The following is a 15,262-nucleotide window of genomic DNA, read 5'->3' as shown; positions in this document are numbered from 1 at the left end:
GAGGAACAGTTTATACTCTTGTACTCTTTGGAGTATTGAGGAACAGTTTATACTCTTGTACTCTTTGGAGTATTGAGGAACAGTTTATACTCTTGTACTCTTTGGAGTATTGAGGAACAGTTTATACTCTTGTACTCTTTGGAGTATTGAGGAACAGTTTATACTCTTGTACTCTTTGGAGTATTGAGGAACAGTTTATACTCTTGTACTCTTTGGAGTATTGAGGAACAGTTTATACTCTTGTACTCTTTGGAGTATTGAGGAACAGTTTATACTCTTGTACTCTTTGGAGTATTGAGGAACAGTTTATACTCTTGTACTCTTTGGAGTATTGAGGAACAGTTTATACTCTTGTACTCTTTGGAGTATTGAGGAACAGTTTATACTCTTGTACTCTTTGGAGTATTGAGGAACAGTTTATACTCTTGTACTCTTTGGAGTATTGAGGAACAGTTTATACTCTTGTACTCTTTGGAGTATTGAGGAACAGTTTATACTCTTGTACTCTTTGGAGTATTGAGGAACAGTTTATACTCTTGTACTCTTTGGAGTATTGAGGAACAGTTTATACTCTTGTACTCTTTGGAGTATTGAGGAACAGTTTATACTCTTGTACTCTTTGGAGTATTGAGGAACAGTTTATACTCTTGTACTCTTTGGAGTATTGAGGAACAGTTTATACTCTTGTACTCTTTGGAGTATTGAGGAACAGTTTATACTCTTGTACTCTTTGGAGTATTGAGGAACAGTTTATACTCTTGTACTCTTTGGAGTATTGAGGAACAGTTTATACTCTTGTACTCTTTGGAGTATTGAGGAACAGTTTATACTCTTGTACTCTTTGGAGTATTGAGGAACAGTTTATACTCTTGTACTCTTTGGAGTATTGAGGAACAGTTTATACTCTTGTACTCTTTGGAGTATTGAGGAACAGTTTATACTCTTGTACTCTTTGGAGTATTGAGGAACAGTTTATACTCTTGTACTCTTTGGAGTATTGAGGAACAGTTTATACTCTTGTACTCTTTGGAGTATTGAGGAACAGTTTATACTCTTGTACTCTTTGGAGTATTGAGGAACAGTTTATACTCTTGTACTCTTTGGAGTATTGAGGAACAGTTTATACTCTTGTACTCTTTGGAGTATTGAGGAACAGTTTATACTCTTGTACTCTTTGGAGTATTGAGGAACAGTTTATACTCTTGTACTCTTTGGAGTATTGAGGAACAGTTTATACTCTTGTACTCTTTGGAGTATTGAGGAACAGTTTATACTCTTGTACTCTTTGGAGTATTGAGGAACAGTTTATACTCTTGTACTCTTTGGAGTATTGAGGAACAGTTTATACTCTTGTACTCTTTGGAGTATTGAGGAACAGTTTATACTCTTGTACTCTTTGGAGTATTGAGGAACAGTTTATACTCTTGTACTCTTTGGAGTATTGAGGAACAGTTTATACTCTTGTACTCTTTGGAGTATTGAGGAACAGTTTATACTCTTGTACTCTTTGGAGTATTGAGGAACAGTTTATACTCTTGTACTCTTTGGAGTATTGAGGAACAGTTTATACTCTTGTACTCTTTGGAGTATTGAGGAACAGTTTATACTCTTGTACTCTTTGGAGTATTGAGGAACAGTTTATACTCTTGTACTCTTTGGAGTATTGAGGAACAGTTTATACTCTTGTACTCTTTGGAGTATTGAGGAACAGTTTATACTCTTGCTCGGCAATGCCGAGACACCCTTGGGGGTGTCTCGGCAATGCCGAGACACCCCTAGGGGTGTTTCTCCCCTAGTTTTGTCTTGTTCCTTTTTTTGGCCTCTTGTGCATGGTCCCCCCCTCCTTTATTTTGAATTTCAAGAGAGAACCCCACCCCCAAAACCGAATTCTTTCCCCCCATTTTCGGTTTTCTTTCTTCTTCCTCCCCCTCTTTCCTCCATTGATTTGCTCTTGAGAACCCTTCAATCCCTTAAAAGATTCGGGATTTTGACGGGTACCCATTTGCCGGAATCTTCTCCTCTTTCAAACGAGGGTCTTGGCCTCCATTTCCGAGCCCGAAGGAAAACTCCTTTGACTTGGTAAGTTTTTCTTCACAAACCCCTTATTTTCTTGCAAAGATCATGTCTTTATGCTTGTAATAGATAAGGGTTTATGGATGAAATAAGCATTTGGGGGGTTTTATTGCAAAAACCGAAACTATAGGGGTTTATTTGCAAAATTCGTGGGTCTGAAATTTTGGGGGCTCTTATGCAAACATGAACTGAAATTTGGGAGGCTTGGGTTCGTGTTTGTTTCTTCAAGAAATGGGGGTGCTTTGTGTAAGAGGGTTAAAGAACTGTTTGAGGGGTTTATTTGCAAAACAGTCCCTAAATATTTGGAGGGGCTTATTGTCAAAAGAGCCACGAATTTGGGGCTGAAATCCAAGAAGTTTAAACCCCCGACCCTTGATCGAATTTTTGGTAAAAGCATATGGATGCAAAACCAAAAGTTCATGGAGGGACTTTTATGTAAAATTGACCAAATTCTGCAAAAGGGCTTATTTGCAAAATTTGATCAAAATTATAGGGTACCGGGATGTTCGATGATCAAGTATGATGACCATAACCCGAGTCATACGTGTCCTTGACCTGAATTTGGCCTTGAGCACGAGGGGTATTTTGGGTATTTCACCAAAATTTTCCGCGAAATGACGATTATCGTTTCGCGTGCACGAAATTCGTAGGCTTAATTAGACTTTAACTACAAAATCCTATTTGTTATTAGGATTTCGAGTCCAAGTGCTTAATTTCCCTTCTTCCGATATTTCGTGTATATATATCGTACCTGATGTACTGCTCTTCATTGCAGATTCACGATGTCTCCCCGTCGGTCTCGTCTTTCCGGGAGTCACCCTTGCTCGCAGCATGGCGTGGAGGAGGCTCCTACGACATCATCTCCAGTGACCTCTTGCTTTGGGGGTAAGAATCTTATATATATTTTTTTCTTTTATCCCGGATTGACCTCTCGCGGGTCATGACGGAAGAACCGATACCCCTCCCGCGGGGGTTAAGGTTTCGGACTTGCTTTGCTTAGCCAATTCAAGTCCTCGGTTATATTGGGGCGATCTCGTGTTGCCTTACACCTTATAGGTCGGTATATGTTATCACGGTGTCTACGTGATGACGCATACCGTTCTCCCGGTGTAGGGCACTCGAAATCGAATAATCTCGTCTTGCGTTTATGACATGGATTTTCTGACTCCATCTTTGCTTTGTTGCAGTTGAGTTTCCCGGGGGTAGTCTCCCTCATCATGCCCCTACCGGTTGTAGTAGGGAAGTGTTTTCTTCGGCTTCTGCCAGGCAGATCATCGATCCCCTTCCGCAGTTCGACAGAGATCGCTCAGACGAGTTCTGTCGCTTGATAAAGGATGGAGGGCGTCACTGTTTACGCCAACTTATCACCGATGCTCCTCTCACCGCAGACGCCACTTCTACTGAAGCTTTAAAGAAGCCGGGTTTTCTATTCGGGGATCGCACCGAAGATCCTGCCGCGCTGACTCTTGCTGAGGAGCACTGGCTTACCCTTGACGAGGGAGCTCTTTTATATATCCCCTCTATTCCTCGCCAGTGCTCTTTTACTGACTTGGAGAAACAGGCTGTGGGGCGACAGATGTCCTGGCCTCTTACCAATGCTGTTACACACGTTCAGTGCGGATACATTTCTCATCACAAGAGTCCCGGTTCTCTGGGGTATCAATCCATTTGTGGCCTTCGACCCGGGATCATGGGTCTTGACACTGCACCTCCAGGCGAGGTATCGGCGGCCGCTCTCACCGTGAGGAATCGTTTAGCTCATCTGGGAAGACAATTACCTCGACTGGATTACCGATGTTATGGTTGGGCTTCCTCACTGGCTAAGGGATGGTGGACCCGTTTGACCAGTTATGTTCTGGGACGCTGGGAGAGAGACTTGAAGGGTAGTGGATTATATACGCCCATACGGGCTACTATGTATGGACTTCCCGTTAGCTGCCGTCACTTCTTGGCATTGCTCGAGACATATATGCCTGATAGTAATACCTTCTTGACCAGTGGCGGAGAGCTAGGGTTGGCTCTTCATGAGATGCACCAGGTTTCCGGGCTTTCGATGGGAGATTGCCCGTATCAGGAATACTTCCCTTCTAACCAACAGTTGGAGTGTTTGAAGAAGGATACTCCCGATGTGTATGACACTCTCTGGGACCTCACCTGTCATTATCACACCTGTTTGCTCCAGAGTTCTCCTCCAGCGAAGACGAAGAGGAAGATCAGCTTGAAGCAGTTTGCTGTTTACCTGTTTCCTAACTTGGAGGATGATTCCGAGGAGTCCATACATGAGTTAGGCGTTTTGACCCCTGCCGCTATTAATGAGCTGATGGAGAAGAATGAAACTCATTCTTATACCATTGCTAGTGCCGAGGGGGCTTTTCCGGCCGGGACTAAGTTTCGATCGTTCCTCTATCATGCCCAGAAGTCTATCGATCCTCGGTCTCTGTTAGCTGGCTACCTTGCTCTTTGGCTGAAGAAGTGTGTTGTTCCATATCAGTCTTCAGACGCTCTACCCCTCGAGGTGCTCTTCCCTGCGGTCCAGCTAGCTTATGGGAGGGAGCTTTCTCTGCTTCCAGCGATGGTTGCCAGCATCCATTGCGGGCTTAGGGGTGTAGTTCGTGTTCTTACCCAAGTGGGTTCTAAACCCTCGACTGAGCTTACCTGCCCGAAGGTTGAGCTGCCCTACGCTTATTTGATGGCGTGGTTCGTTCTTCACCGTCCGGACTTGATGTCGGCGCCCAGCGCCGTTGATGTTCCCGTTCCTTTCCTACAGCTGTTGGAGGAGAGTAGATGGGTTGGGAAGAAATTTGAAGATGTACAAAAAGAACTTCGAGTTCGCAGGAACTGGGAGTTCTTCAAATGCTTCCCTCGCTTTTCGGGACGTTATGGCGAGGAGTTGACTGATATGGAGAAACCCCGAACTAACCGGACTGCTCTCGACGTCGGTTGTTTCCGCTGGTTGGTGAACATCCGAGTCGGGTATCTTGTTCTCCGGGTGAAGGACCGCTGCCACATAGAGCCTTACCTTCCCTGCCGTTTCGCACGTCAGTTTGGCTATGACCAACTATACGTTGGGAATCCGAGTCGTAGTTTGCGTGTTGAGGGAGGACTCGTTGACGGCGTACGGGCGTGGTTATGGACCATGGTTGGCTGCACCGGGGCTCAGTTTGCTCTTCCCTCCTATAAACGCAAGCCGATGATTACCTTCCTCAGCTGTAAATGGTTCCTCTCTGCCGATGAATCCATAAGTGTGAGGAGTCTTTCGGAACTAGAATCCGATCACTTGGTTCAATCTGCTATGATGGCTGCTCGCAGGGCTGAGCCTGCTCAGAGACAGAGGAAGAAGTCCACCGGAATTCCCGAAGGGGAGTATGCAGATATAGATACCGACCAAGCAGAACTTGATACAGGTTTGTCATGCTCTTTGATCCTCTTTCTCGACTTCAATTGGTATTGGCGAAAGATCTGGTTCATGAGATGATTCTTGTTGTTTCAGGTGGGGTAGCCGACGACCATGGGTCGCTCGCTTCCCGTCGTGCGAAATCCAAGTTTGGTGGCCAAACTTCGCATGACCGCCCCGTTGGTTCTATGAGGGGTGATCCTTCGAAAAGGAAAAAGATTGCCCATAAACCTCATGTTGATCAGCGCTCCCATGGGGTAGATTCAGGAGGCTTTGCCGACGGGGAGGAAGGTAACATTTTGTTGTACCCACTTTTATTGCTTTAAGATGATTTACCTTCCGGGATCCCTGATCCTGTTTCATAATTCAGGGTTCTTCGAGGAGGGCGAGCTTCCACCAGGTCCGGTATTCTCTGGGGCTGACAACATGGACTGCTTCATGCAGCAGGTGTGCGACGCCCTTCGTGATGGCTCCCTGGGCATTGATCTGAACATCGATCTTGGGCAGGCAGATGGTGTTGATCCCACCGGTTCATTTTCAGATATACCTACATCCGGTGCTGCAGGTGTTGCGACAGAAGGGCCAGACGGGGATGGGGCCTCCCCTATTGCAGATTTCGAAGAGCAGGGATATGTTCCTGCACCGGTCTTCCCGAGACCTGACTCTGGACTGTTAGCCGATATGTTAGCTGAACAAGCTCCCACCGGGACTGTGAGACCACTCTTTGAGAGTGATTCATCCACAGGTATATATCCAATTTCCTCTCTTCTTTGCTTGTCTCAGTCTCCATTTTGACTAATAAAGAAGTGCAACTATATGACCAGGCGCTGTACCTGATTCTGCTATAGCTTCGGGTGTTTTCCCGCCTTCGCCTAATACGACTGACTTGCCCACGAGGGTTGATATACCTTCCATGAGCATTCCTGTCGTTACTTCGGAGCCTGTCGAACCCCAACCCGAGGGGATTTCCGCCGGTATAGGTATACCTCGAATTTCCCTTAGGGTCTTTTCGATTGTATTTAATAGTTTCTTGACCTCCCATACTGCTGCTTGCAGGTTCTCGACCGTCTCTATATGAGCAGGTCCATGCTCTCTTGGCCGATACCAATCCAGATGGGGATGTCTTCCGCACTGACCTCGGCTTCTTTACTGCCTTTTATAACGGCGTGATTGATAAGCTTCTGCACAGAGGGTCTTCTTTTGATCAGTTCAGGCGTTCCTTCTCCCGTCACATGATGATGATGAGGGAAGAGGGATATCCGGATTTGGCCGATTCCTTTACAGCTGATTTCGCTGCCCTGGAGTCAGAGATTCGAGAGCTGAGGGAGTTGAAGGCTGGTGGAGCTCCCTCTTTTGCATCTTCTCAGGTGGAGGATAGGTTGACGCAGTGGCATGAACTGCGATCTTCCGTTGGCAGCGAGCTTCGATCACGTGAGCGCACTGTCGAGCAGCTGATGGCCTCTCTGGCGAGGAAAGACACCAGCAGAGCTGAGTTAGTGAGCTCCTTAGATTCCACTCGTGCAGAGATAGCTAGACTGAAGGAGGCCTTGGAACGCGCCGAAGAATCTGCCGCTACCATTTCTGAGGAACTGGTTGGGTTGGAGCGTTCTCGTGAATGGACACTCGACAGGCTGGGATCAGTGCAGGAGGGGTTGATGAAGCTACGACACGAAGCCGCAGAGGTTCTCAACAGTTCCGAAGATTCTGTCCGAGCTAGCCTGCAGGCGGAGTTCGAGCAGGACTATATGGACAGGCTCTCTGGTTTAGAGTCTCATATTCTTAGCCGTCGGTTGCCTTCGGACTAACGAGCTTTTGTTGTATGCTTTTGACTTGATTTATTAATAGAAAATCCGCATTTGCTTCTTTTGTGTTTTCTCTGTATCTCTTCCGAATGACAGATTTATGGGATTTTTGGCAAACCCCCAGCCATCAACGGGTTTGAGGTGCCTTTACCGATTACCGTTTGAATCGGGCTAGCATGCGGATTGTCGAAATCCGTTCCGCATGTAACGTTGTGCTGAGAGAGTAAACTCTCTGAGGCTTTGTGCTATGATCTTGAATACATAGGCTTCGTCTTTCTCACGGGAATAGACTACCCGGCAACGCGTGTTAGGCGTTGACTTTGGGGTTTTTGGCAAACCCCCAGCCTTCAACGGGTTTGATGTGCCTTTACCGATCACCGTTTGAATCGGGCTAGCATGCGGATTATCGAAATCCGTTCCGTATGTAACGTTGTGCTAAAGGAATGAACTCCCTTAGACTTGCTGCTACGACTTCGAATACGTAGACTTTGCCCTTGTTACGGGAATAGGCTACCCGGCAACACGTGTTAGGTGTTGACTTATCCCTACTTAGGATTCGGGATAAAATTCCCCACGCACCAAGTGCGCGGATTGGAAGTTGAAAGTTGTGTCAAAATAGGAGAGGAAGAATTTTATATTCTATCTCCCGCTGGAAAGGAAACTTGAGGTGGGATTCCCCACCCCCAGTATCTGGAAGGATGAACTGGGAATGGGATCTCCACTCCGAGCACCCGGAATGATGAACTGGGAGTGGGGTCGCCACTCCGAGCATCGGAAAGGTCCGAGGAGAGGAAGAATTTTATATTCTATCTCCCGCTGGAAAGGAAACTTGAGGTGGGATTCCCCACCCCCAGTATCTGGAAGGATGAACTGGGAATGGGATCTCCACTCCGAGCACCCGGAATGATGAACTGGGAGTGGGGTCGCCACTCCGAGCATCGGAAAGGTCCGAGGAGAGGAAGAATTTTATATTCTATCTCCCGGTGGAAAGGAAACTCGAGGTGGCACACCCCCAGAATCCGAAAGGCTCAAACGACCCTAACTGTCGTAAGGTTTGGTCATTTGACTCTGAAGAGGAAGAATTTTATATTCTATCTTCAGCTGGAAAGGAAACTCGAGGTGGCACACCCCCAGAATCCGAAAGGCTCAAACGACCCTAACTGTCGTAAGGTTTGGTCATTTGACTCTGAAGAGGAAGAATTTTATATTCTATCTTCAGAACTGGAGAGGAAGAATTTTATATTCTATCTCCAGCAAAAGAGGGAAACTCGAGGTGGGATCTCCACCTCCAGAATCCGCAGGATGAAACTAGAAGTGGGATCTCCACTCCGAGAATCGGAAAGTTCAAACGACCCTAACTGTCGTAAGGTTTGGTCATTTGAACAAAAGATGACTCGGTCTTAGTCTCGACCAGGGTAAGTTGTGACTAAGCGAGGGTTCGAGATGACCCTAACTGTCGTAAGGTTTGGTCATTCGGGAGTTTGAAAGTGGACCTCTCGTTCATTGAAGGAATCGAGAGGGGACTTTGGCTTTGGTCCTAACTGTCGTAAGGTTTGACCAAGTGGGAAATTTGGAACGATCACAACTACGTGAAAGTTTGACCGCCCGATTTGTGGACCTCTCGTTCGTTGAAGGAATCGAGAGGGGACTTTGGCTTTGGTCCTAACTGTCGTAAGGTTTGACCGAGTGAGGAATGTGTGGCGAAGACTATGAGTAATCGAACACCAATGAAAGTTTTGTGAGGGAAAATTAATCCCTCGAATGATTGGATCTCATCTGATGAGGGTTAGAGTCTGACAAACTAGAACATTCGGGGTTCGAATGTGGACTTCTTGTTCATCTCTCTTATACCGACCAGGTTATCCCTAAGAATACCCCAATGTGGTATTCTTCCGGGAACTTCCCGATACATCAGCTCCTTCTGAAAGGTGCTAAGGATAGTACCTCTTCAGGAATTTGCCATTTATTGGCATCATCAGCCGATCACCATCTTTGGTGACTAGGCGATAGGCGCCGTTTGAGTAGACTGTTTCTACTACGAACGGTCCTTCCCATTTGGGCTCGAACTTGCCCTTCTTCTTGGAGCTCAGGTTCATAGGATGTCTTTCAGTTAAGACCAAATCCCCTTCCTTAAAACTCCTTTGTCGAACCTTTTTGTCGAAGGCTCGAGAAATTCTGGCTTGGTAGAACTCGATATGCTGTTGAGCCTCCAGGCGCTTTTCATCGAGCATCTCGAGTTCTTCGAGGCGCTTTTGATGCTGTTCTTCGGTCGTCATTTGGGTTGTAAGGGCGATCCGAAGAGATGGAATTTGAACTTCCAAAGGGAGAACGGCTTCACATCCATATACTAATGAATACGGGGTTGCACCGGTTGGTGTACGTACCGTGGTACGATAGGCCCATAGTGCTGCACCGAGCTTGTCATCCCAATCTCGCTTGTTACTTTTCACAAGCTTTGACAAAAGTTTTATGATAGTCTTGTTGAAGGCTTCAGCTAATCCATTTGCTGTGGGATTATAAGCCGTTGATGAGATGTCCTGAATTTTGAATTTTTCGCAGAACCTTATGAAGGCGTTGCTGACAAACTGAGGACCATTGTCATGTATGATTCGTCTTGGAACACCATGCCTGTAAATGATGTGGTGCTTGATGAATCCAATGACGTTGCTCGTCTTAACTTCTCTGAGTGGAATTGCTTCAGCCCATTTGGAGAAGTAATCGGTAATCGCCAGGATGAACCGGTCGCCTTTGATCGAAGGGGGATTTATAGGACCAACAATGTCCATTCCCCAAGTCTCGAACGGCCAAGATGTTACCGAGGGATGCAGATGCTCCGGAGGTTGGTGCATATAATTCGCATGTACTTGACACGCATGACACTTCCGGGCATATGTGATTGCTTCGCTCATCATGTGAGGCCAGAAATATCCCATTCTTCTGATGCGATCATAAAGCTTGGGGCCAGGCTCGTGCGCGCCACACTCCCCTTCATGTGCCTCTCTAAGCACTTCTTGGGCTTCTTTGGTTGATAGGCAACGCAATATCAGCCCATCGTACCCCCTGCGGTATAGCGTTCGATTCTCTGTATTGTAGTAGAATCTGGGTGCTCTTCGCCGGATTGACTCTCTTTCCTTCACATCTTCTGGCAAGATTCCATGCAAGACGTAGTCGATGATGGGGAAACGCCAATCTCGTGGTTCGAACTCGATTTGAGTAGCGTGTACCTCTTGAACTTCTTCTTCCTCGGCATCTTCACTGTAAAGCGGCACTAGGAGTTGGTGAGTTCTTACCGTAACAAACTGCTCTGTTTCGGGAGGCTGCGCTAGTGACACGGCCAATGCGGCCAACGCATCTGCATAGGTATTCTGTAGCCGTGGAATATGTTCGATGAAGAATCCTTCAAATGATTCCGCTATCTCCACTGCCATCTTATGGTATGGAATTAAATCCTGACTTCGGACTTCATATTCTCCTTGGACTTGCTTGACTATTAGTTGAGAATCGCCGAAGGCTTCGAGATACTCAACCCCCAGCTCCTTAGCGAAGTTGAGTCCAATAATCAGTGCATTATACTCTGCCACATTATTTGAACATGGCTTGGTTAATGAATAGGCTCGGGGCATCACGTGTTTTCCTGGGGAAACTAAGACCACTCCAACCCCGGAGGAGACCTTAGAACGTCCAGGAGTATCTGTGACAAGAGCTGCTCGAGAGGCGCCATCGAAGTATAAACGCCACACTTGTTGGTGTGAAGTTGCGTTGACCTCGTGGGTTTCATCAGGTAGGTCGTCGTATATCTCGGCAGGATCCGTAGTTGGATTAGCTGCGAGGAGATCGCATATGGCCTGTCCTTTGACCGACTTCTGTTGCTTGAAATGCAAGTCGTATTGGGACAAGAGTAAGGCCCATTTTGCTAACCGCCAGCTCATGGAAGCGGGTTGAGTCATGAATACTCGAACCGGATTAACTTTAGAGATGACGTAAATGGTCTGCCCGACCAGATAATGTCGCATCTTCTGAATGGCGAACACCAAGGCGAGGCATTCCCTCTCAATCATAGGATATCGAGACTCGGCGCCCACCATGGTTCGGCTCAAGTAATACACTGCCTGCTCGTGACCGTTATCGTCATCTTGTGCAAGCAATGCACTTAATGAATGGCTCGTCGCCTTGACATAAATCAAGAACGGTTTGCCCGATTTCGGTGCAACGAGTACGGGAGGTTTTGAGAGATATTCTTTAATGCTCTCGAATGCTTTCTGACAAGCTTCATCCCATACAAATGATACGCCCTTCTTTGCGAGCTTGGAGAATGGCTGGCATTTTCCTGAGAGGTTCGAAATGAACCGACGGATATAAGCCAATCGCCCCTGCAATCCTCTGAGCTCCCTGAGGTTTCTCGGAGGTTGTAATTCATTGATCGCCTTTACCTTATCAGGATCGATGTGGATACCTTTGGTGGTGACGACGAATCCCAGGAATTTTCCACTCGACATTCCGAGGAAAGACTTGGTAGGATTCATCTTCAACTGATGGGCTCGCATTAAGTCGAACATGGTCTTTAAGTCTTTGATGTGATCCTTTTTATCACGACTTTTCACGACCAGATCATCTACGTAGCATTCAACAGTCTTTCGGAGATGATCCTGAAAGATCTTTGACATAGCTCGTTGATATGTAGCACCTGCGTTCTTTAAGCCGAAGGGCATAACTGTGTAACAGAAGACACCGAGGGGCGTTCTGAATGCGGTGTGCTTTTCATCATCCGGATGCATCTTTATCTGGTTATAACCAGAGAAACCATCCATGAAAGACATCCTCTCGAACCCACACGTATTGTCGATGATGACATCCGTGATGGGGAGGGGAAAATCATCTTTTGGGCAAGCAGTGTTGAGATCCCGAAAGTCGATACAAATCCTGACTTTCCCGTTCTTCTTAAGGACTGGGACAATATTGGCTAGCCATTCTGGATGTTGCTCCTCTCGAACGAAGCCCGAGTCAATAAGCTTCTTGACCTCGGATTCGATCGCCTCCATCATTTGCGGACGAAACCGTCTTTGTTGTTGTTTGACTGGTTTGGCATCCATCTTGATATTGAGACGATGTACTGCTACGTTCGGGTCGAGTCCTGGCATGTCTTCATAATTCCAGGCGAACACGTCAATGTACTCCTTGATAAGAGAGATTAACTCTTCTTTCTCATCGGGTAGAAGACTATCGCTAATGAATATCGGTTTAGGATTTTCCTCAGTTCCCATATTCACCTGGAGTACTTGATCTTCGGTAGGAGGCTCTCTTTGCTCGAACCTATCACCATACTGCATGTTTAGGTGGTGAACCCAAGGATCTTCCCATGTTGGCATCTGGTCGTCTTCCTCTATTGCGGTAGGATCGACCGTGACCATATTTGACATCAACCTTTTGAACGTCTCGCCAAGGCTAGTGTCGGAACCCCCAGCCGAAGAGTCGGAAGAGTATCCGTTTCTAGCCTTGTTAGCGATCTGATCAATGATTTGCCAGCAACATTCGTCGTCGGACGAGGAGACGTAGCCGAGACCTCTTTTATAGCGATAATAATCGTCGGGTTTTCCCTTCGGTACATAGGCCATTCGAGGTGGAACTCGTGGGCCTCGACCAAAGAAAAGACCTTCTCCGAGTGTGAAGTCATACCCATACTTTTCCATCATATCGCGCGCTTTTGCGTCATATCTGAATAGATGAGGAGCAGGTTTATCTTCATCTTCTTCTTCTTCTAAGAAGTGATCGGGTGTCGGAGCTTCTTTTCCTTTGCCGTAGACGACTTCTTTTCCACTCCATTTTCCCGCGGGGATGACAAGCGTCGCTCCGCATGGATCTTGTACCTGCTTTTTCGTCAGACAAAATGACTGAAGAGGCATATGCAGGTCAGGATTATCACAAAGCTCTTTAGTGACGTCATCAAGACACATCGAATACTCTAAATCATCGTTTATTGATAGTTCTTCGGCAAGTTGCCAATTACAACTATTCTCCGATGATTCTTCATCATCAAGATTGATTACAATGGGTACAATGTCATTAAGTACAAAACCACCATCGTAATCAAGCCCAGTTTCGGTATCAGCTTCATCTCCGCTGTCCGTTCCTTGGGCCGGTGATTCAGTATCGGATTCAGCGCCGTATAGAAGGGAATCGGTGAAATAGTTTTCCAATCCCTTAAACGGTTGCTTATCCGCGACCACCGTCTTGACTTCATTATTCGAGTCTATGTACTTGAGGCATTGATGCAGAGTTGACGGAACTATAAGGTTACCGTGGATCCAAGGTCGACCCAACAGCAAATTATAGGACGTTTCTGCATCAATTACATAGCAAGTAACTTCTGATTTTAAATCTCCGATCTGGCATTTGATTCGGATCTTTCCCAAGGGCCTAGACCCGCTGGTGTTGAATCCATAAATCGTAGTGCCAGTGGAGGCTAATTTACTCGTCGGGATTCCGAGATGATGCATCAATCGGAATGGCATAATGCTGACAGCGGAACCCGGATCAACTTGGATCCGGTTGACCATGCTGGAGCCAATGTGCCCGGTGAAGTACAAGGGCCGATCATGCTTCGAGTTCTTTGTTTGCATATCCTCTTTAGTGAAAGAGATGCATGGAAAATGATGCGCCGCTAGATTGCAGTGCTGAGCTGACGGCTCTGGCCCTTCCGGAGATGGCTTGATCTGAGTTAGGATTTGAGTGAGAAAAGCTTCAGAATCGCTCAAAGCCTCCTGTAATGCTTTCCTTGTATCCTTGGACAGGCGCAATAGCTCGTATAGGGTTATCCTAGCCGGGATGTTGGCCAACTGCGCCATAATGTCGAAATGGGGTGAAGAGCTCACATTTCCCGGTTTGTCTCTTCCAATCGGATGATTGAATCGAGACTGCCTCGGGTTTTGGGCTTCTTGGCGTAAAGGCTCTTTTCCCTTCTCCTTCTGCTGGATTTTCTCCGTCGCTACAGGCGTTGGGGGAATTGCTGCAATTCCTAGCTCCGCCAATGTCTTGGTAGGAGGGGTTTTGGTACCTAATTGCTCGGAAGCATCTGGGTACTTGTAGTGATACTCATTCCCGCTCCGGGTGGCGAAGGTTTCCTGCTCATCTTCAGAAAGTGGGAAGGCCGGAATTCTGTCGTCATCTTTTCCTGAAATGGCAGAAGCTCCATAACAAGACTTACCTTTCCCCTTTGACTTTTTCTTGGAAGAGACTCCAGTCCATTGCTCGTCTCCGATCAGATCTGGATGAACCCAAAGAATCTCACCATTGGGGGCTGTGTGTGGCACAAGTCCCTTCTGGCGCTGCTTGTGAGGATCATCGTTCACCGTCTTTACCGCTGCTTTTATTACCGGCTCAAGCTGGAACTGGCTCACGGGAAAGGAGCCGAAGCCAATCGTGACTGCATTCGCACCTGTTTCATGGTAATGACCCCAACATCGATGAGAGCTTGGATCTTGTCCTTAAGAGCATAGCATACCTTGGTGGGATGGTGCACCGCTCTATGAAATGTGCAGTATTTTGGATCGTTGACTCTCTTGGCATCTTCCTGATCCTGAACTGGAGGCAGTTTGATCTTGTTGTTCTCAACGAGGTACTTGAAGATACCGGGAACTTCATCCTCTCTGAACGAATAAACTTTTGGGAACTTTGGCTCCGAGGCTTTTGGCCTCGGGGTCTGCTGTTGCCACCTTGGTTGTTGAGGCGCCTTTTGTTGCTGCTGTTGCGGCTGCGCTTGCACCTCGAACGTTTGATTTGCGGGGCATTGTTAGCTATTTGACCCCTTTCCGCCTTCTTCCTTTTGAGGAATCGTTCAGCTCGTTCTCCTTGCACCTTCAGGTCCTTCCAGGTCTTTGGTGGCGCCATTCCCATAGCTTCAAGGATGTCAAAGGAGAGATTGTTGTGTCAGGTCTCGAGGATGAAATCTTCGCTGACCGGGTCCCTACAATTCATCGCTTTATTTCGAAACCTTTTC

The 15,262-nt window shown here is 46.8% G+C and overlaps 1 protein-coding gene across 1 annotated transcript; it reads left to right on the top strand.

Moving 5' to 3' along the window:
* The first annotated feature begins 1,982 nt into the window (after positions 1-1,982).
* LOC109828346 lies at positions 1,983-7,336 on the top strand. Its single transcript, XM_020395367.1, has 7 exons — positions 1,983-2,079; positions 2,849-2,958; positions 3,261-5,477; positions 5,564-5,758; positions 5,838-6,212; positions 6,292-6,447; positions 6,524-7,336. The coding sequence occupies exons 2-7, from the start codon at positions 2,856-2,858 to the stop codon at positions 7,270-7,272; spliced, it is 3,795 nt and encodes a 1,264-aa protein (XP_020250956.1). The 5' UTR covers positions 1,983-2,079; positions 2,849-2,855; the 3' UTR covers positions 7,273-7,336.
* Positions 7,337-15,262: the final 7,926 nt, after the last annotated feature.

Source organism: Asparagus officinalis, unplaced genomic scaffold, assembly GCF_001876935.1.
Source record: "Asparagus officinalis unplaced genomic scaffold, Aspof.V1 AsparagusV1_Un1089, whole genome shotgun sequence".
In the NCBI taxonomy this organism is placed as follows: domain Eukaryota; kingdom Viridiplantae; phylum Streptophyta; class Magnoliopsida; order Asparagales; family Asparagaceae; genus Asparagus; species Asparagus officinalis.
Note: the sequence above shows the minus strand (reverse complement) of the source record. Positions and strands in the feature narration are given on the sequence as shown.

Excerpts from the sequence above, each read along its gene's own strand:
- LOC109828346 (XM_020395367.1), top strand. The coding sequence starts at position 2,856 with ATGTCTCCCCGTCGGTCTCGTCTTTCCGGGAGTCACCCTTGCTCGCAG. Across the intron at positions 5,759-5,837 it reads CTTTGCCGACGGGGAGGAAG|GGTTCTTCGAGGAGGGCGAG; the intron begins GTAACATTTTGT and ends TTCATAATTCAG. Across the intron at positions 6,213-6,291 it reads TGAGAGTGATTCATCCACAG|GCGCTGTACCTGATTCTGCT; the intron begins GTATATATCCAA and ends CTATATGACCAG.